At 38.8% G+C, this 22,973-nt stretch overlaps 1 protein-coding gene across 1 annotated transcript; it reads right to left on the reverse strand.

Moving 5' to 3' along the window:
* Positions 1-122: 122 nt before the first annotated feature.
* LOC108669485 lies at positions 123-22,973 on the reverse strand. Its single transcript, XM_047883524.1, has 9 exons — positions 22,767-22,973; positions 12,576-12,717; positions 2,621-2,706; positions 2,147-2,231; positions 1,697-1,806; positions 1,171-1,316; positions 832-987; positions 337-423; positions 123-189 (listed from the first exon to the last, which is right to left on the reverse strand). Exons 1-9 carry the CDS (start codon positions 22,851-22,853, stop codon positions 123-125), a joined length of 966 nt encoding a protein of 321 aa, XP_047739480.1. The 5' UTR covers positions 22,854-22,973.

Below are 22,973 nucleotides of genomic sequence, written 5' to 3' on the forward strand. Positions count from 1 at the left end.
CTCCCACTTTTCGATGGGTAGACCATAATGCTCGGCTAGTCTAAAAATATGTTCTAGATTGATCCAGATTTGTTCGACATTGACGACGCAGAAGCCGCAACACTTTTCTCTGTATCTTCCATTCATCCCGCAGCAGCTATGGGCAAGATAAACTCAACTATACTTCCAGCTTGCACCAGCTCCAACAATCTATTTACGAAGTAAAAGACAAGTAACTAGCTTCAAAATTATTTCAGTTAAAATCAACATAAATGTTAAGAAAGGTAATTGACCGTGATAAATTTCATCATAAATTTTAGTATTGTATAATCAAATGTAACTTTTCCAGGAACTGACCTGGCGCATACCAGGAAAAGCATTATCAGCAGGTCGTTCTTGTCCATTTCACTCTTGAAAATGTTCTTCATCAAGGCAGTTATGTACCTGAAGAGAAAAATATTTTTGTTTGGACATATAAATTAAATCAATGATGAAGCGGATTAGAACTCAAATACTTTTCAGACAACAACCACCGGATCAGTAATGCTTTAACAATATTTTGCCAGGAATCAATTACCATTAGGTACCTGATGACAATTTCAAATTTTTCACTAAAATTTCAGCATTTGTAGAAATTACAAGCATGACTGGAGTCTAATATTATTTCGTTTCAACTGTCAAAGGAACATCATGCCTAAAAGAAACCAGTACCGTATCTCTGAATTATTTCTAAATGCAAATTTCTCAACAGAATTAATTGTAGAAAAGTTAATTGTCTTCATGCAAACACAGCAAATGCCAACAAGGAAACTTTGCATTTAGTAGATGCAGGATCTATTTAACAAATCTTACTTGTTCTTGTCTGCCCAGTTGATTTCTTTATTAAGTTTATAGATATTGCCGATTATGCGCTCAAATTGATATATCTCATCAAACACGCAATGCTCCAGAATGTACAGAGCGCTCTCGTGGTACGATACCGAGGCAGCAGCAAGCAGAACATCCAGCCTAGGTACCAGAAATAGAACCCGTTATGGAAAATCGAATCTTACATCGCATTTGATTAATGAAGAATTTATTTCATTAGGAATATGGACTTATCACTCGCTAATTCAAATAATTTAGGTATAGAGTAATTCAAAATATCCACATAAGCTGGTTTTGTTAGGTCTTTGCAGCTATAGTACTCACACATCACCCTTAGGGTTAGACAATATGTACGGCGGCAATATGGTCTTCAACTGGGCCTCTGTTAGACTTCTACTAGCTATCCAATCATCGAGGTAATGGCAGGGACATCCTCTACTCAAAAGTTTCCTCAGTATTTCGACATTATCCTGAAAATACATAAATATTCAAAATAAAATGCTTAAGCTCAACTAAACTCACACCAAAGTTGACAGTGTTTCCTTAGCATCTGAATTAAAATCACAGATACAAATCTTAGATGAAAGGATTTTAAAGAAATCCCGAGAACAAAAGAAATGTAGGCAATTAATTTAGAATTTGATAAAGAAGTAATGATCGTTGAGTTCTGTGACAGGTCAAACGCAAACGGGGAAGTAGAAACTTCACATTACAAAATCTACAACACAAAATAATCATTATTCATACTCGTATATGGGTGCACTACAATTTTTTTAATAATCGTTGACAGTTTATTACGCAACCGCAAATTTAGACGTTTATATTTCACTGAATCAAAAGCTGCGCGCACCCGAGCAAAGAATGTGGCTTCAAGCTCATTGTGCTCAGAATCTGTGGCTGTGGCGTCAGCCCCTGCGTCCAGCATTAGATCAGCTCCTCGCCACCAGCGTCTCTCCAAGGCTGGAAAATTGGCATCTAATAATGAGCTGTTTTCACTGTAGAGCGCAAAGTTCTGCTCTAATTTTTATTTGTCCTAAAAAAGGGGCACAAGCCAAGCATAATTGAATGATTTTTCAAAAAAATAAGCATTCTTCAAGCAATAGAAATAAGAAGCCTCTTCAAGATGAGACTCATCTACCGAATTTTGTTCTCATAAATCTGACCATTAGGCAAATTTTAGCACGGTTCTCGCCGTGCTAAAATCATCAATAATTTCTTGTTTAGATTGTATGTAATATATTGATAAAACTCCTCAAATGTCTTCCTAACTAAAGCTGGAGCAATTATAAGGATGACATACCGCACAATAAGGGCAGGGAAAATGGATCTTTTTCAGGCAGGTTGGGATTTGCCCCAGCATGTAGAAGGCTCGCCAATATTTCTTCCTGAACAAATAAAAATTTAATGGAGTGAATTTAAGATAAAATAACAGGACAGAATGATAAGAAACAACTCTTATTATACTACTTGTACAGAAAAAAAGAATTCAGCAACAAGAGCAAAATTAGGATTAAACAGAATAAGCAGTTTTAGAGAAAGTTTTGGACATAATAGAGATGCTGTAGTGACCTGACTATAGTACCCTACAAGTGTGAATACTTTATGCAGACTGTACCACAATACAAAGTTTTTATAAAAAATCAGAAAACCTTTACTTCTTATAATCAGGATCATGCACATGAGAATTATCTTCAGAGTTTGGTCTGTTTCATGTTTGGTTGTAGGCAGGCTGAATTAAAAGCATATAAAACATTTCACGACCCATCCTAGTCACCTCCAGGTCTGAGGCTGAGCAGGTTCTACAGAGAAGCAGCAGAGCAGTGGATCGACCATGACTCTCCATGTTTATGCACCTTTTATCTGCAATGAACATTACATAATAATGACTCCAACAACAAAAGAAAACAAATTATCAAAATCAACATCAGAATTTGTAGAAAACTGAAGGTATCTTCCTACCTTCACTTAGTTTGGTAGCTCGGTGATGTATAAAATTAATGCCTCGAACCATTTCTGACCGGACTTCCAATTTAATAATTCCGATATAATGTCTTGATTAAATAAAGCTTTAAATCAATTAAAATAATTTCGAGCACACGTAGCAGTTTAGCAGCTAAGCCATCCTTATTTCTATTATAACGACTCTTAAGACAAAACTTCTCTGCCCCTGTTCCGCGTCCTAGCAAGCAGTTCCACTCTAACGTTCATGCAGTCAGCACACAGGATTAATCATCTCTTCATCTTCAGCCTTGGTCGACGTCAAGATGTCAGACACGAACTTCTTGTGTTTTAGTCCCGTCTCTATGAAGCAGTAGAGACCTGTGGAGCGATCGGGGTTCGGCGGTGGCTACCTTACGGGCGGTGATGAGGTCACGGCGGACCACACTGGACTACTTACTATCTCTGATGCATCTATGACTTGCGCCCTACCTAGCTGGAGCGACTTCCCGGCAGTACGGCACGAGGTACTGGCGCCACGGCGCCCACGGACCGGCGGACCATCTGGCTACGCTACGACACCGAACTTGCTGGTTCTGCATTCACGGAGGTGAGCTGCGAAAACTAACGCGTAGTGCTCGCTTAAAGCTCTTCATGGTGCCTTGTCCCTCCAATATGGAGGGTAGAACCTCCACTTGTGCCCATATTAATTAAGTGTAAATTGGAAGTCCTGTGTCTATTACGCATTTAGAACGATATAATACCTTAGTCGTCTTAGCCGTTATACGTCTCTCTTATCCTGTGAGGTATATTTGAGCATAGCTTAGACGTCCTGTTCAACTTTAATCTTTCACGTTTCAAATTAAACGTATATATTCATTTCCTTTGCGCAGTGCAAACACCTATATTAAGTTGAAAGCGGGCGAGTGTGCTGAAGCTCGGGAGGCGCGTCCGATGGTGGCCACTGCCATCCTCGGCTCTCGAAGCGTTACTTCCTTCCGGCGATCAATTAATAATTATTTAGTTGATATTGCCTTATTTATCCCCCACTCGGCCGTGTTTTCAATATGGCGCCCAACGTGGGGCACGAGTGGGGTTCGGTGCGAGTAGCTGTCCGTTAATTTCGCTTACGAACGTCCATTGTTATACCCGCCGCCGTGTGGCCACCCGCCGCCTAGTGTAGCCGTCCGTCAGCGCCGATCGCTCCTAAATTACAGTTAAGTTGATCATATTTCCGTTATTTAGGTCATTCTTGATATTGCGATTGTTGCGTAATTGCTATTGCGATTGTAGCGTAATTGCTCAATCTTAAATCTCGAGATTGCTACTCTGATTGTTGCGTAATTGCTCAATCTTAAATCTGTTGATTGCTATTCCGATTGTTGCGTAATTGCTCAATTTTAAATCTCTTGATTGCTACTCCGATTGTTGCGTAATTGCTCAATCTTAATTCTCTTGATTGCTATTCCGATTGTTGCGTAATTGCTCAATCTTAATTCTCTTGATTGCATTTCCGATTGTTGCGCGATCGCTCCATCTTGAATCTCTCGATTGCTAACCCTATAGATTGCTAGATTGTTCTATTATCTGCTATTGCTGCTGTTGCTATTATAGAATTGCTATTGTTGCTTTTCCTATAGATTGCTATATTGCTATTGATTATTCTCTCGCTGCCTAATAGCGCTAACTTATTTCTGCTGTTACCGGTCCTTGCTCTGATGAGCAATTTTACTTGGTGAACATGGAATTAAAACACTTGAAAACCAAACGCAAGCTTACAAGGGCGGAGATAACGCGCATTGCTAATAATGTCGAATCAAATTTGCCGTCCCTTTCACGGGAAGAGAAAATGCAGACTTTGGTTAGACTGCGCACTCTGCAGGAAAGCGTACGGGAGCAAGACCAGAATATACTAGATGCTCTGTGCGCGGAGGACTCTGCAGAAAATGTGCTAGAATCAGAATACGAGATGTGCGCCGAATACGCTCGCAAAATTACGGCCTCCATTATTGAGCTGGAAACTGCGCTGAAACCCGAAAGCAACTTACTATTAGGGCCCACTGCGCAGGAACCTGGCCGTAGTCAGTTGAAACTCCCACAGATTCCCTTTCCGGAGTATAGTCACAAAGAAGGGTAGGACCTAAATAAGTTTTTGGTAAACTTTGAAACTATTGTTGCGAAGTACAATTTATCGAGTTATGAAAAATTTATCTTTCTTCAACGCCAGCTCAAGGGGGCGTTCTGATCCAGTCGTTAGAAATTAGGGAACAGAATTATGAAGCGGCCAAGGCATTGCTGCAGAAAGCGTTCGCTAACCCTGTCATTCAGAAGTTTGAGGTAATCAAACGGCTGACCGAAATGAAGCTAGCCCGAAACGGCGATCCGTACTATTACATAGGCCAAATGCGATCTGTAGTAGAAAGCTTTCGCACGCTATCGATAGACGCGGACGTAATCCTCCAATATTTCTTCTGGCAAGGGCTGAATGAAGAATTCCAGCAGCAACCTATTCATATAACCAACAAAAATAACCCATCTCTCGATGAGCTGATGGATCATATCTATGAAGCCACCGAGCGTTGCCTTTCCGCGAAATCTCATGCCAAACCGACTAAAAACTAAAGCTCGAACCCTACAGTTGGCGTTGGACGAACAGAAAAATGGGAACGCGAGAAACAGCGCCCCCATTGAAGTTTGTGTACAGGAAAAGGAACGCCGGTTTACTCGCATTCTTCGTTGAACTGTCCAACCTATCCAAATCCGAAGGCAAAGCGCGACCGTTTGATTTCCCTGAACGGGTGTACTAAGTGCGCAAATATATCCCACGGCGAAAAAGCCTGCCGCTTCCAATGTAAAAAAGGTTGCTATCATTGCAATGGCTCTCATTACACGTTCTTATGCGCTAAAGGTGCCAAGGAAGACCCATCCCTGAAAGCTAGCCGAGAAGCGCGGAGCGAGCTTCGGGGGAAAGGGGTGAAAGAAGTCGGGTCGGGGGTAGTCGCGGTGTCTAGGGCACTGATGAGCATGACGGTAGATTATGGGCAGGACGTTATTATACCCACCTTCTCAATCAGAACGCTGCATGGTCGCTCAAGATGCAAGAGAGACAGCGGCTGTCAGCCCAATTTTATCACCAACGAGCTTGCCGCTAATTGGGCCTTACCCGTGCTCGATGACGACTTCCGGCTTATCGTAAACGGTTTTAATACCTCCCAAGACTACCACACAAGAATTGTTGCGATACAATTCGATGAATCTCAACCGCCTTTGAGAGCAATCTGTGTACCCGAGATTAGGACCAGCATAACGTAGCCTGGTCTCAGTAAGCTAGCGCATGCAATTCAAGAGAAAGGTTATGCATTGGCTGATGCAACCCTCGTAGACTCGCGGGATCAAATAAGCGGTATAGATTTTATGTTAGGAAATCTTGATTCCCAAATTCTGCCTCAGCAAGACGTTAGGTTTGGCGACGCGCCTCAATCCGTGATATCGTTGAGCCCGCTGGGAGTCCTCCTAAGCGGTAGCGTTAAGCGGATGCTAGGCAACTTGCATTACCTAGCTCCTGCATCCGCTGAAGCCGCCTATAGTTCCAATGCCAATTGTTCTCATGCTGCGGCGTCCGCCGCAAGCGTGCTGAATGAAAAAGAAAAGACAGATGACGCGCTCGCAAACGACGAGCGAACCCAGGAGGGCGCGTCCGGTTGTGAACCGCATGGTTTACTCGAGGGGCGTGAGCCTCCCGTAAATAAGGAGTTCAGGGAGGAAGCATACCTCCCGGAGGTCGATTGCGTCATAGATAGCGCTGATATCGAAGAATCCGTCCTCGACCGAGCCATCGAGGATATGCTGAGAGCCGAAAAATTTAAAAGGCTGGCATATGAAACCGGCCATTATGAAGATCAATCCGTCGAACAAGACGAAGCGCATGCAGAACTGATTTTGAGCAATTGTTCCCGCGCTTCCGATGGAAGGCTCGTAATGCCACTATTGTGGAATAAGGAAGTTTGTCACGATCCTGGCACTAATTTCAATTTGTCGAAACAAATACTCAAATCAAATTTGAGGAAGCTACAAAAGAAGCCCGAGTAACTTGCGATGTACGACAAAGTCATTACCGATCAAGTGAAAGAAGGAATGATAGAGCCCGTTGAGGATCTCAACCTCGTGCACGATCGCCAAAATTCATGGAGCTTTTTGCCGCATATGGGTGTCTTTAGACCCGAAAAGGAAAGCACAAAGTGCCGTGTGGTTTACCTATCCAACATTTGCGAAAAGAGACCGCAAATGCAAAGAACTCTTACCCATAATCAAGCCATGCATAGCGGTCCCAACCTCAACAACAGATTAGCTACAGCATTTATCCTTTTGAGGTTTGATAAATATCTATTGACCTTCGACATAAAGAAGGCCTTCTTGAACATTGCCTTGTCTGAGCAGGATCAGATAAAATTAATGTTCTTATGGTACCGGGACCCTGTTAATGCAGACTTCAGCCTGGTTGCATACAAGCATTTACGGCTCGCGTTCGGCTTGAAATGCTCGCCAGCGATCTTGATGCTTGCGCTTTTCAAAATCTTGGTTTTGGACGCGACATCTGACGAGGAAGACATCAGACGTCTGAAAAACCTCGTTTATTGTCTCACATACATGGACAACGCATCCATTACTTCTAATGACCTTCGCTATTTGAGCTGTTCGTACTTCAAGTTACCCGAAATATTTAACAAATACCAATTCTCCTTACAGCAATTCTTGACTAACTACCCGTCTCTACAAGAACGAATAGACAGCGAGAATGCCATCAGAGGTGAGACAGGAGAAGAGGTGAGACTCTTTGGTCTCAAATGGGACCGCACTACAGACGAAGTGTACGCCCCCCGAATGGAATTGGATGCGTCAGCGAACTCCAAAAGAAAGGTGATGTCTACAATAGCGAGTAACTACGACTTATTTCAAATCAGTGGGCCAGTTCTCAACAGAGCGCGGTTGTTTGCCCACAAGCTACAGTGCGACAATCAACGTGGCTGGGATGAGTGCCTTCCGGCATCCCTCTTACAAGAATGGAGAAACATCTGTAAACAGGTAAATAAAGGTGGAGAAATAAAAATTCATAGATTTGTGGGTGAACGTGATGACAAGTACAGACTCGTCGCCTTCACGGACGCGAGTAAGGTAATGTATGGAGTAGTAGTGTTTATCCAGAGTCTAACCACCGGAAAGTCAAACTTCCTCCTCGCCAAAAACCGCCTGGTAAACAAACAACTGGAGGACAAAAGTGTGTCCTCGTTGGAATTCCATGCCATCGCTCTAGGAACTCAAGCCCTAATTGATCTTTATTCCGACTTGACCTGCGAACGATTGCCATGTCCGCTGAATATCGAAAAACTGAGCCTGTTTTCCGATAGCCTAGTTTCCCTTTCGTGGCTAACCGCATACGCTACCAAACTCGATAAAATGCAGAAACTAACTGCGTTTGTAAAAAAACGCTTGCACAAAATTTGCAAACTGTGCGAAGTCTTCCCGGTGGAACTTGCATACGTGGCCGGAGCGGACAATCCCGCCGATTGTATAACTCGTTCCTTGAGCTACAAACAGTTGGCAAGGAGTCATTATCACACAGGCCCTAAATTCCTGTCGGAGGCGCGGCAAACCGAGGTCGGAGAAGACAATCTGCTCAGCTTCACAGTGCCCTCTCACAAAGCTCAAGAGGCTCGTGTGTTTAGGTCAACCGAGCACATGAGCGCGCAAATCCGATGCCTTGCGAGCGATGAACAGCTAATTCCCTTGGAGAGATACTCAAGCTTCTATCGATTAGCAAGCGTTTATCGCATTGTCTTGAAATTCGTAATAAACCTGAGAAATAAATTTAGCAATAAAACCGCTACGGACGAAAGTACATCGAGCTTGGCACTTCCGGGTCACAATGCATTCGGGGAGGCCTGCCGTAGAATTGTCATCGCGGATCAGCGAAAACACTTTCCCGATTGTTATCACTATTTGCAATCGAACGCTAAAACTAAGAAAGATACTCCTGCATTAATACTCCAGCTAAACTTGAGCTTAGACTCGAGCGGGATGTTAAGAGTGAACAGTAAATTCGAACGTTGGAGCAAACACTCCACGTACGGTCGGCCGATCTTGCTAGCCAAAAACAGCAAGCTCACGGAATTGATAGTGAACGACGTGCATACTAGAATGAATCATGCCGGCCTCTATTCCACGCTGACGGAGCTACGAGGACAATATTTCATCCCAAGCGTGTTTTCCGTAGCCAAAAAGATACTACGAAAATGCGTCACGTGTCGTAGATCCAATGAGCGAAGCGTAAAGCTTAGTCAGTCTTCGTACAGAGACTTTAGAGTCGATCCTCCGACTGTGCCATTGCTTTATCGACCACATCGGTCCGTTCTATGTGCGCTCGGCAGGGACTAAAGTCAAAGTATGGATACTGTGCATAACGTGTCTCTGGAGCCGCGCCATTAATCTAAAATTATCGCTTGACCTATCCGTTAAAGAGTTCCTGAGGGCGTTCCAGAAGCACGTGTTTGAGTTTGGCCTGCCTCATCTAGGCAGGCCATCCTCATTCCGGGTCGCAGCTAATCGCAGGGTCGAAAATAATTTCGAAGGTCCTTCAGGACCCTGAAGTAGAAGCCTACTGCGAAGCCAGCGACATCAAAAACATCCTTCCAACAGTATCCGAGAGGTTGCAGCGCTCTGGGCACGCTGGTCGAGTCTTGCGTCAAGTTAATAAAACGTCTCGTATTCGGTTCCATCGGTAACAACGTGCTTGACTTGGCAGACTTCGATCTGGCTGTAGAACAAGTTACATGTCTGGTCAACAACAGGCCAGTAGCATTTAAAGAGACACTCAGAGAAACAAGCATTAGCGTGCCCAGTCATATTACACCGGAAGCACTTCTGAGGGGATACGTACTGCATTCCCCCCTTGTTTTGCCGCACGTCAGCGAGACCCCCGACGATCCTGAGTGGGTCCCGTCTATGGAGGCAGCCCACCTATTGCGCGAGAACTTTGCCAAGCTGAATGCCGTGAGACGAAAACTCGTTGATAAATATAACTCGCAATTAATCCCCAGCCTTATTACGCAAGCTACGTCAAAAAAGGACGGATTCCGCCCTGTGAAACACAAGGTCCTGGGAGTAAATGACTTGGTCCTGCTTAAAGAACCCAACCAAAAACGTTACAACTACGCGATGGGGCGAGTCACCGAAGTTACCCTCAATCATCTGGGCGAGGTCACGGAGGTTAGTGTACATAGACCTCGCCGGCTCGCAGCGCAGCGAGGCCGCGGAAAAATTAAGGATCTAATCGAACGAAATTTAATCTAACTATACTGTGTTATGAGTTGACTGAGGGAACTCCAGTCCCAGCCCTTTAGTTCGTAAGCCATGTTCATGTTGGCTGGGAAGGCAGCTGTACCTGAAGTCTCTAGTATGTAAGTTGATAGTATTAAGTAATGTTAACCGTGATTAGATAACACGGGTGAAGTGTTCATTTCTTCTTAGAGGTCGCTGCGGTTAACGGGTTAAAATACCTATCCCGGTATTTGCATTGAGTCAACTTGATCTCTTCAATTTCCAATTTTATTGCTGGAAATTTAATCTCTTTGGCGGGAGTGTAGAAAACTGAAGGTATCTTCCTACCTTCACTTAGTTTGGTAGCTCGGCGATGTATAAAATTAATGCCTCGAACCATTTCTGACCGGACTTCCAATTTAATAATTCCGATATAACGTCTTGATTAAATAAAGCTTTAAATTAATTAAAATAATTTCGAGCACACGTAACAGTTTAGCAGCTAAGCCATCCTTATTTCTATTATAACGACTCTTAAGACAAAACTTCTCTGCCCCTGTTCCGCGTCCTAGCAAGCAGTTCCACTCTAACGTTCATGCAGTCAGCACACAGGATTAATCATCTCTTCATCTTCAGCCTTGGTCGACGTCAAGATGTCAGACACGAACTTCTTGTGTTTTAGTCCCGTCTCTATGAAGCAGTAGAGACCTGTGGAGCGATCGGGGTTCGGCGGTGGCTACCTTTCGGGCGGTGATGAGGTCACGGCGGACCACACTGGACTACTATCTCTGATGCATCCATGGCTTGCGCCCTACCTAGCTGGAGCGACTTCCCGGCAGTACGGCACGAGGTACTGGCGCCACGGCGCCCACGGACCGGCGGACCATCTGGCTACGCTACGACACCGAACTTGCTGGTTCTGCATTCACGGAGGTGAGCTGCGAAAACTAACGCGTAGTGCTCGCTTAAAGCTCTTCATGGTGCCTTGTTCCTCCAATATGGAGGGTAGAACCTCCACTTGTGCCCATATTAATTAAGTGTAAATTGGAAGTCCTGTGTCTATTACGCATTTATAACGATATAATACCTTAGTCGTCTTAGCCGTCATACGTCTCTCTTATCCTGTGAGGTATATGAGCATAGCTTAGACTTCCTGTTTAACTTTAATCTTTCACGTTTCAAATTAAACGTATATATCCATTTCCTTTGCGCAGTGCAAACACCTATATTAAGTTGAAAGCGGGCGAGTGTGCTGAAGCTCGGGAGGCGCGTCCGATGGTGGACACTGCCATCCTCGGCTCTCGAAGTGTTACTTCCTTCCGGCGGTCAATTAATAAATAATTATTTAGTTGATATTGCCTTATTTATCCCCCACTCGGCCGTGTTTTCAATAGAATTCAATGGGCTGTGAATAGAAGCATTAAAATTGCTAAGAATTGCCTAACCAAGAAGGGATGACAGGTTAGGTTCCGTAACAGAGCTAGGTAGTTCCACCTCTACAAGGGGTTGTTTACCCTGTTAATATTTAATGCATTGGTTGATACACCACATGTACATAAATCTTCAACCCAAGAAAGACATTTAATGGAAGTGCAAGGAACTCCCAGCTGCAAACAACTTGACCTCCTCATGTGTAACTTGCACTCAGTTGAGAAAGCACTAAGCCACTACTAAGAGCTCAGTGGTGGCATGGCCAGGAACAATGTTACTGGAATGAAAAACCCATGGGCATTCCAAGGAGCTAAAGTATGCTGCAGAATATCGTCCAGAAGGTTTAGAACAGAAGTGGAATCTTTGAGGAACAGCTGCAAAATAACAAAAACAAGCAAATGGCAACGCAAATCCCACTTAAAAGGATAAATTTAAATTGGCAAGTTCAATTTTTAGTAAACTGGACTTTAAATAATTAACTTGGAAATTCTTCTCCAAAAGAGTAGCACTGAGAATTGTATTTTAAATTCATAATGAAAAATCCAATATGTGATACAAGCAGCTTTAATATTACTGGAAAAGAATTCATGACTTAAGTAGAATTTTTCTAATTTGATCTGAAGTAGTTATAGGCGGCATAAGCAATTTCTAAGAAAGGGTAACGTCATTAACCACCAACTACAGAGCAAATAGGTAAGCAGCTATACAATAAGCTGTATATTTTCTTTTTGAAATTGGGAATTTCAACCAAAGCATTGGTTATCCTATAATTGTCAAAAAATGAATAGTTCACTTCATGAAGAAATAAAGCTACTTAAGTACTAGGCATGCCATCACACAAGCTACTCAAGTACTAGGCATGCCATCACACAAGCTACTCAAGTACTAGGCATGCCATCAGAGCCAGCGTTTTGTACAGGCTGAATAAAACTTCAATTTTCAAACCTAGGCTTCAGAATCTTGTGGGACTTAAGGTTCTCCTTCCACTATTTTCAGTTCAATTTTCACACAGATAATAATGAATAGATAAATAATAACTCAACTACCTGCATGGATGAGAAGTTTCTTCACCATTGCAAGATCCTTGTACAAAACAGCATAATGAAGAGCTGAGTAGCCCTGTTGATCAGGTGTGCAGAGGCTGTGAGTGATGTCATGCCCATGACTCAACAGTGAGGCTATGACTTTCTGCAACAAAAAAATATGAGTGTTGCCAGAACCTATAATATCTGTTTTTTCATTCAATCCATGTGTTATTAATCCAATTATAAAAAGCTCAATGTATTTTTCTGTTGAATATGGTCTCAAAACATTTTCCTGGTAAGCTCTCACAGTATGCAAGACTGTAGCCAACTTGCAACTTAATGACTAAACTATCATCGAATATAATCTGAAGAAGTCATATTCAGGAAGGAATGAAAGAGGGAAAACACCAACATTTTACAGAACAAAATGAAAGTATCATAAGTTGATATAAAAAATTATTATTAGCAGACCTGTGTTCTGAATTAGACACACTTGTTAGTCTGGATCACACACCATAGCCAGAGCACTAATGACCAAATATACCTCATACAAGGTTGCCAATTTACCTCTAAGCTTGGTGAAGCCCAGTAGAAAAGTCTATGAGTTATAGAAGAACGGGTTATTCAAACCATCCCACACTGAATATTGTTAATGCCTAGCCACTCTCTAGTAGCACTAACAAGTTTAGTCACAACAATCAAGATCAACTGGATTATGATGCTTCCTACATAAACTTCATGACAGAAACAAGAATTGATGACCAAGGTCAACAGTGAGAGATTTTAGATAGTAGTTATAAAGGTATATCATGTATTAGTAACTTATACATTTATACCTACTTAGAGACTTCTACTAATGTAAATGCCTGCTACCTGCATGAAACTAATCAAAAATTCATAGCTGCAAAAATCAACTCTCCCAAGAAGTTCAAAACCAATGATGTTGAGAGCAAGATGACTCAGCTTGGATAGAAGAAATAAATACACTACTTGTAATTCCTCCATGCCTCGTCCTTGCTAAGAGGGTTGCAAATAACCCATGGTTTTTAAAATTGCTCAACCCATCCAGAATTTATTGAAAAGCACACGATTTTATTTTAAAAACTCATGCAAAATGGGTAAAATAGTTAGTTGTGCTTTTTTTTGCTTGCTCATTTATACTCTTCTATATATTGCATTTATACTATACATCAAAGTTCTTTTTATTTATGTTGATTACGTATAAAAAATTTGATGATGGAAAATATCAACCTCTATTATTACATTTGCCATAACTTTTAATTAAATAATTGTCCATTCTTCAAACAGTAAGTTTGTGATGCATCATTAACATGATGTAACACTATTTAAAGAATGACACATCTCTGTCAGAGACTACAAAACAATGGTAAAAATAAGTATTGAATCAATTAACCCAGTACAAGTTCTTATCTGCTGTCTTGTTTCTCAAAACTTAGGTAGCGCAAGGCTCTTCAATACCCAATGTTCCGTTTTTCCTCAAAACACTTAGAACTGAACTTTGCACTTCTAACTTGGTGCCTAACCTTGAGACTTCTAGTATTGTAAATGCTCAAAAATTAACAGGACTGTATTGCTAATTGTTTCTAACTTTTTTAGAGCTTGTTTTATGGAGTTGGATAGCACAAAAAATGTCAAACATTGAGTTACAGATGGTCTATAAATAGTGTATGTAAATAACATTGAATAAATAATTTTTTACAAAATGTTTTTTTCTACTTCACATTAAGAAACTACAGGTTGTAAATTAAATTAATACTGATTTTGAAATTGACATTGCATAAATGGTTAAAAAAACTCTGTGAAGTATATTTCTCTAGCAAACATGTAAACAAAATTTGTTATTATATTTTAGAATTCTAATCAACATGGGTTTTTCTAGGGGTATGCACTATACTTATATGGATGACTATTTATTAAAGAAGCCCAATATAGTATATTTCCTTGGTAGTTTCTATCCAGTATTATTACACTCTGAAGTTAAAAATTAAAAAATCAGTTTGATGCATACCTAAGTTTTATTTAAAACCCACTTTTACTCCATGGTTTTATTAAAAAAAACCTTGGTGTATAGGTTGAAAATCCTGCCTGGGTGGGCAGGTGGGAAGCTACCCAGTGTAACCCTGCTAATGTCTTGACATGATAGGTATTGTAGATATGTACATGCTCATGTAATCCCTATACAGTTCATCAGAAAGTTTCCAACACACAAGTTCATAAACATCTATAGAGTAGGCTGGTGTGTGGTTCACTTGGCCTTAATCTGGAGGTCTTTAGTATAAATGAGTATCAGATGCAACCTGTCATGTCTAATTATCTGCTATACTGACTTAACCAGACCAAAGGTTAGTCATTTAGTCCTGATTAACATGCTATGACAAGTTGAACAGACATGTCTAATTACCTTACTTCAACCTGCTTCTGTTGAGGCTGTACAAAGGAAAAAATACATTCCTCATTGTTCCCTTGGATAAATTTCTCCAATGATAATAACTAGGTAAAAATAAATATGTACAAAATAATTTACTCAAGCAAGTATAAAATTAGAATATAATTCATCATTCATAAAAAATGGAGGAAGGTGCAGTATGTACTGATTGTACTCTCTTCCTGTACTTGATACATAATCAAAAATCAAAATAATAGCAATAAAAGCAAACAAAGTATTTAAAAATTTTTCACATACAATATGAGATTTCTTGAAATAGACTTAAAATAATTTGAAATAAAACTCGAAATTATAGTTCAATTTTATGTGGCATTTTACCGCAATATATGTTCATGCTTCTCCTCGAATCATGAATTGGAGGTTCCAAGACTGGAGGCATGGTTGTAAGGCCATGAACTGGAGGCATGTTTGGTCAAATGTATTCGCTTGATGAGGCTTATATAAAAACAAGGTGGACAGCAGAGTCATCAATTACACTTCTCCATAGAAGGCAATCTGTGATCAATATGGCAAATGGCAAACAATTGATATGTACAACAATGCTATGAAATTAATGTGGAAAATGGATACCATGATAGTGGTTAATGCGTAATATAATGGAAATTGCATATTATCATGGAACATTGGAGATTATTAGCAAATTGCTTAGCAAATGAAGCAGGATTTAACATATGCATCACTCACATGGATATCAACTACACTGACAGTCATCTGTCTGAAAAATGTAGTAACTCTCTTTCCTCACACAGCTTGAATTGCAACTTCTGCAGCTTTTGAAGGCAATTGGAATAAAGTCAAATCTCTTCAACTCATGTTGGAAGTCAATTTTTAGAGACAGCATAAACACCACATAAATTACCAAAGTAAATAACCTAATTTTAAGTGTCATCAGCTTTCTGCAAAATGTTGGTAAAAATCACAAGTTACTTTGCTTTATCACTACAATGTAATAGCATTTAGCCTAGCCAGACTTCAAAGTAAGGCAACGTAGGACAAGGATACCAATTAATCACCCTAATGACACCAAGGCATGATTGTGGTGGAGGATAGATGTCAATTATTCTTGTACTTGGAAAACAATTCAAGTCAAAATGACTGACAGTGAATGAATGATACAGATTGTAGTGAATTACAATTTACAATTACAATGTCAAGTCCTTGGGCAGCTAAAAAAATGAAAATTACAACTGATTGCTACAGGACATATTACTTGGATGGTAGACAGGCTATACCATTAAACTGGTTAATAAGGGACAGTTTTGGGGGTTTTTTGTTAATAACTTCTTACCATTAAACATTTCATAGATTCATAGACAAATTTGGGTTCATTTTAAAGCTTTTGGTGAGGGCTATCAAGTGGCATATTAAAAAATTCTCTCTGCTATTCAAAAGGCGCCCGATGCAAAACAAAAGCGGCCCAAATTACTCATGGGACACTTGAAATAAAACTCAATTTTAAAACGTTTGAAGCATGCTAAGTGTACTCATCCATTACTAACAGTACTCTGAAGTCCCCCTCTTCCTTTGTAGATGATTTAGATGTAGAATAAATGACATTTCCTGTGTTTTTTACTTGTTTATTCATTATTGATATATTACCATATCCATACATTATTGCATTATTGATGTGATATTACTACATCCATGGACATGCCATTCTGCATTTACACCGACCTTCTCCACTGCAAGCTTCATATCAGCAGCCATGTAGCATTCTTTCTGTATCTGTAAACTTACAGGATGGCTTATAATTTCACACTATTTTAATTGGGTCAAGTGAATTCACTATAACAAAAAAGATCATAAAAACAAAGCTGAAACCGAAAGAAATATTTTAATGACAACTATAATATTTTTTGGAGAAATAAGTCATAGTTTAGGTTAATTACTTCTCATTCTATGTTGCCCAGTGCACAATTCTATCTATGACATTCTATGCACCATTTTGTGATGACCAATGATGCATTAATTTTTCATTAACTGAAATTTTTTTGCTGAGCAAGGTAAATGTAATCAAAATTATTAATGTAAATGTTATCAATTGTTAATTAATTTTTTGATTAACTGGAGATTTCGCTAGCTGAGATTCTACTGTGAATGTGTTTTTAGGGGTGTCCCTTATTACCCTGGGATGGTGTCCCTTATTACCCCATCATGCAGAAATGGCTGCCATTTTTTTCTTTAAATGAGATACGCAAATTCCATCAGTCATGTTTTTAAGCCAACACCTGTGTGCAACTTTTATGTAAGTAAAATTTTTTAATATGGCTAATATTTTTTTGCTACAGACCTTAGCAGAGGTACTTTTGCAAAATCTCACTTTTCACACTTTTTTCAGGGATTTTTCAGAGGTAGTAAATGTATGGTTTCTTAATTTGCTTTATGCTACATAGATAGTAAAAATGTTGAACTTTGTGCCACTATTTTTAGTTTTGCAATATTTTGATTAGTTTAGCTTAGTTTTGCAACATTTTGATTAGTTTAGCTGCTATGACATTTGTACGAAATGTGATACCACTGTCCCCATTTACCCCTCCCATCCCTTATTACCCAGTTTGACGTCATTATTATATTGGAATAATATTTGAAGAATTTAATTGCATTTCATTCCTTAACTATCAATAATTACTTATTTTCAGGTAAAGACAATATTCTTATTTAATTAAGCCATTAACATCTAAACTGACGGTTTCTAGCATGACCACAAGGATAACAGGTCATGATCTTGAGAGTTAGTTGTTTGTTGAACCTTGCAGCATTAGACAGAGAATGTTCTAAACATGTCAGGTGTTTGAAATATCCATTGTTGAGCGAAAACATGGAAAATGATGGAAATAACAATTCTAGCCAATAGACATGCAAAGCAAAGTGTGTTCATAATATTAGGAAAATTGTTAACCTAACATAGGTTAGGTTATCAATTTGGGTTCATCTATTTCCCAAATCTTGAAGTCAGCAGCTCAGAAGTTGAGCTCAAATGAAAATGGCATTAATTTCCTAAGTGGAACTGGAAGCATAGATGAAAAAATTTAAAATATTGCTCAAAATATCAGGTCTAGATGAGAAACAAAAAACCACAAATATAACCATGTTCAAACAATAAAGCAATGAATTCAAACAAAAATCTAAGTTTTAAATAAAAAATCTAGGAATAGTTATAATATGCAACAAATTTATTGACAAGGAAAAACAGCCAATGCACTTTTGGGAATTATCATATCCATCAACAGAACTTGTGTCTTGCAAATTACCCTTTTATCTTTGGATAAAATAATAACACCATGCTTTCTCCTTTTTTATCCATCTTGGAACGTAGTTGGCCTTGAAAAATTTCTCTTGCACAATGGCCAAACCCATAAAAGCTACAAAAATATGGTTGTATCATTCATAATATAAGGTAAATTTCAGTTTTGTAGTCCTACACCACATCATATACATTCCATACAATTACTGAACAAGAATTGTTCACCTCAATTGCTCATGCTTCAGTCAGTTGACCTATAAACTACTGGTGGTCATAATGTTTATGATCAGGCCTGTACCAGCCTTCAGAAAATGCCATGTTCCTATTGCTTGTAAGTAAATATTTTATAATTCCATGCTTTTAAATGATGGATTAGGAGTCTAGTGATCAGACAAAATTCATAAATGGCAATAAACATTGAAATTATAGACAAATAAGCTAAATAATACATAGTGGCAACTGAAATTGCCACTCAGCATTTGTGACATGAAAACTGTACTTTTGCATGAATGTTGGAGAAAAAGGGCTACCTCATGTTCTACATATATTATAACAAAATAAGTTAACATCCCGTCAACAGTAAGATATTTTCATGAAGTTTGATAGTAATACCTATCTATAATATATACTCACATATATTTATTTTGCAAGTGAACTTTGCCAGAATTTAACAATATATTGTAGTGTAGGATGAAAGTGGCACTGGAGCTTTGTTTGCAATTCTTCATTCAATTGAAATTACTCAGGCACAATCATACATGGATTCAGATGATTTTGATGATGAGATTGCATGCAAACCTGATCATTGGCTCAGATATATATTGATAAGTCATGTTGTCATGATGACTATGAACAAAAGGAAGTTTCTACACCATGCCAAGCATCCACGGGCTCAGAAGTAACAGAACCACCATCAAAGAAGCAGAAGCAAATTGTTAAAAATGTTGTAAAAATAAAGTGACTTTGTCAATACTGCGCCTTGCTAGATGATTGACATGCTATCAAAGGTCTCTCTGACTGAGAAAAGTACCTCATTAGATGCAATGAATTACATCTAGACTAACGAATGGATGCACCATTTGTGTGAACAGAGCTAATTATGAGCTTAGCAACAAAATCTGCGGTATAAGGAGATCATTCTTGATAGCATTAAAATATTTCTGCCTGTATTGCTTCTCCCATGGCATAAGAAACTGCCTCATAGAAGACTCTACTGGTTTAATTTGTTTCACCAACAGTTAGCAGCATAAAGGATAAAAAATTCATTCCAAAAAATGGTGGGAGCCCCTTTTCTGGAGCCACCACCGTAGTTAGTGCCTGAGCAGCTGTAAATGCTTAGAGACTTTTCAATGCATGCGGTTGCAATATTTAGTAATAAACATTCATCAGAGATGTTATTATTGGAACCATGAAGACTCATAGTTAAGCTAGAAAGAAAAGGGGTCCTAAATTTACATGACATGGAACCGCTTAGAATATTGTCCAGATATCTACAGCAGACAACTGGATGGTGAAAGAAGTAACAAAGTATGCAAAATGTCTCAACAGCAAAGAAAGGACTGCATGCAAATGCAAATTATGCACTATTGCTCGTCACCCAGGATGCATGAAAGTTAATCACGCAATGTTCATTCTTCTATGCCGCAATGGTGATCAATAATGTTTACCATTATAAATGTTATTGGCCTATTTTCTCATGAATTTATCAATGATTTAAATACTGAATGCATACATAATAATCATTTCAAAATATTCATTTCATTTGTTCAATTTACCTATAGAAAATTTAGTTCTATTGGCCATAGTCAATATCGTAACCATACATTACATAGAAGTTCAAATTTGTTTTCTTACTGCTGAGTGGCAACTTTAGTTGCCAGACCATATTTTAGCAAAAGTGTTGAATGTCTGTAAAATGAATGTTTTACTAGATTTGTAATAACCAAATAAATTATTCAAACTGATACAAAAATATTTAATTTTTCACAAAATAATACTTGACTTTAATGGGTTAAATAGCTTATCAGATAATTAAATTGTAGGTATGTTGCAGCTTTGAGTTTTCCTTTAAACAAAATTCTGTTGTTTTACAGTAAAGGTATTCCTGCAAAATAAACAAATTTGATGATAAATTCAAAAGATTAATATATAACCATTCATTGATAACTTGATATTTCTGACAAATAGGAAGACTGCAATGAGAAACAACAGCCCCAATCTGGTTAATATTTGCTAACTGCATATTTACTGCACTTCATTAACTAAAGTTTGTCATGCATCATTAATTTAAATTATTGATGTGCAGTAATCAAATAAGGCTTGTTGCAAGGAGGCAGCTTCTTGTTTCTGCAACAGGACTGCTATCAAAGGATTTGCAATGGTAGCAAGCAACATCATGGTTAAACTAAATCATATTTGCAATCATCAGAGTGTTCTTTTAAGATGATCATGTTTTTATTCAAGTCTTACATCTATGCCTGATATTTTAAGGGGAGGTATACCCCAAAATTTTCGGATTTGTCTTTTCCGGTTTTTAGTCTCATCTGAAAGCTGACATTCTGCCCTATCCAACGGTACCATTGCCATCTCTGTACGTTGATTTATGCTTTCACGACAGATCATGAAAGGGGGGCGGGAGGGGGAGTTCTTTAACAAATTAGATAGGAACTAATTAGCTGCCAGCACTATAAATACAGTGTTTGCTTGAGGTGCAGCTCAGTAACCCGCCTGGCATTTTATGAGGAGGTGTGCATGCAGTCGCTCCCACCATCCTTGAGTGGAATCAAGCTCCAGTAACATTTATTTTCATATCCTTGCTACATTGAGTGCCTATTGCGATGTGGGCAGGACTTTGTTGTGCTCTCCTGAACATTCACAGTTATTGTCACAGAAAACCTATCTCCTCCTAAAGTTTTGAAGCTACAGCGATGAGACATATAGAATTCAATTCGTAAAGACCATACCTATCGAGTAACAAAGCCTTTTCTTAGATTTGTGATTAGTTTGGATTCAAAATGGGGGAATGGGGAAAATTTGGAGAAAATGAGAAGAAACCGGAAAAATATGTTTAAAAAAATAACTAAGGCAAAAATTAAAAATTGTGCTTCGTTAATTGGTATGGTCTTTACGCATCAAATGATATGTGTCTCAATGTGGTAGCTTGTAACCCTAGGAGGAGATAAATTTGTACAGTACCCCCTTTTTTGTCCGTTTTCCATGAATTTCACGTTTTCTATTAATTTTTCCAAAAAAATCGTACGAACAAAATGTTCTTGTATTTTGGTTTTACATATATGTGTGAAGTTTCAGAAAGATCCTTTAGTAAATGCGGAAGGTTTCCTGGAGGGTATACCCCCCCCTTAAGTAGTAACTTGCAATTGCTTCATTTTCTGTATGTAGTTTCACTTAAAGAATTAATGCCAGTTTCATGATAGAGTTCAGCTTCTGAGCTTCTGACATCAGGGTTTGATGATTGACTGACATTGATGATCTGTAATTGGCTAGAATTGTTATTTCAATGTTCTTGCTCAAACAACTGATATTTTACATACCTTGGCATGTTGGTAACATTCTCTCAATAATATTGTAAGGTTCAACGAACAACTAACAAACAAGATCATGACCTGTTACGGTCAAAAAAAGTGTAATATGGGACGGGCAGAGTAAATCGGGACAGTCGTCCTACATTTTGTAGAAATTATGTAGCAGCAAAACTAATTTAGCGAAAGCAAAATTTTATTCTAATCAAAAACAAATCTCATGTTACATCAGCGGCAATTAGAATTTTTGAGCTTCCTCCACTGCTCTGTTGTTCTTGTCTCTCTACAGTGTGCTGCAGGCAATGGGGCATCTTGCATAGCTACGTGGTCCTTCATTTCTAAAATTACACCTCAGTTACCAATCAACAGTGAACAGCAATACTTAACTTTATGGCACAATCAGTTAATTGTGATCAGACCTAAAACTACACAAATGTGCAATTTAAGGTTGAGATGGCATGCTTGAAAGCTGCAAATATTTTAACCTAAAAGGCCCTACTGAACAATTTTGGCAGAATTCTTAGTGAAATTTGAAATGGGTAATATTGAAAAGGTACCGGTTCACATATATGAAATTGAAATATCTTAAACTAAACTTTTCTTTGATAAGTATGCTAACATTCATGGATCAAGCTAGTGATACAACTGATTAATATTGAATATATTAACCATAATCCCTATTTCTAAATTTTACTCATAAATATGGTCATACAATCAATATTCATAGTTTTATTTGTTTCAGAAGTTTTAATTTCCTTGTGGAACTCTTTTGGCCATTTAAATTGCATAAAAGCATTTTATATCAATTAAAAATAATTTTCAATCAGTAGTATAAGTAGATATTTTCCACTCAAAAGGCTACTTTCATTTTAAAAATTTCCATTCCATAAAATTTGATTTAAAAAACTATTCTCTAGAAATACAAGATAACACTGAAAATGCTTAAACAAATTTTTACTTACCTCCACATTCTCAGCATTTCTTGACTTCACGGCTTTGGTTATGATCATGCAGTCCCGCACATCAAAATTTTCAAAGTTCGTTGACATTCTGCCAATCAAGTACGATTATTTGTGCTAGGTTGTTAATGAAGTCACAAGTTGGTCACTTGTTAAACCCTCACTTATCTATGGTTAATCAAGTTAATATAATTCATGTTCTACCTTTCA

The sequence above is a fragment of the Hyalella azteca genome, unplaced genomic scaffold, assembly GCF_000764305.2.
Source record: "Hyalella azteca isolate HAZT.00-mixed unplaced genomic scaffold, Hazt_2.0.2 contig13172, whole genome shotgun sequence".
NCBI classification, from domain to species: domain Eukaryota; kingdom Metazoa; phylum Arthropoda; class Malacostraca; order Amphipoda; family Hyalellidae; genus Hyalella; species Hyalella azteca.

Excerpts from the sequence above, each read along its gene's own strand:
- LOC108669485 (XM_047883524.1), bottom strand. The coding sequence starts at position 22,853 with ATGTCAACGAACTTTGAAAATTTTGATGTGCGGGACTGCATGATCATA. Across the intron at positions 988-1,170 it reads TCTAACCCTAAGGGTGATGT|GCTGGATGTTCTGCTTGCTG; the intron begins GTGAGTACTATA and ends TCTGGTACCTAG. Across the intron at positions 190-336 it reads CTTTTCCTGGTATGCGCCAG|ATTGTTGGAGCTGGTGCAAG; the intron begins GTCAGTTCCTGG and ends CTTCGTAAATAG.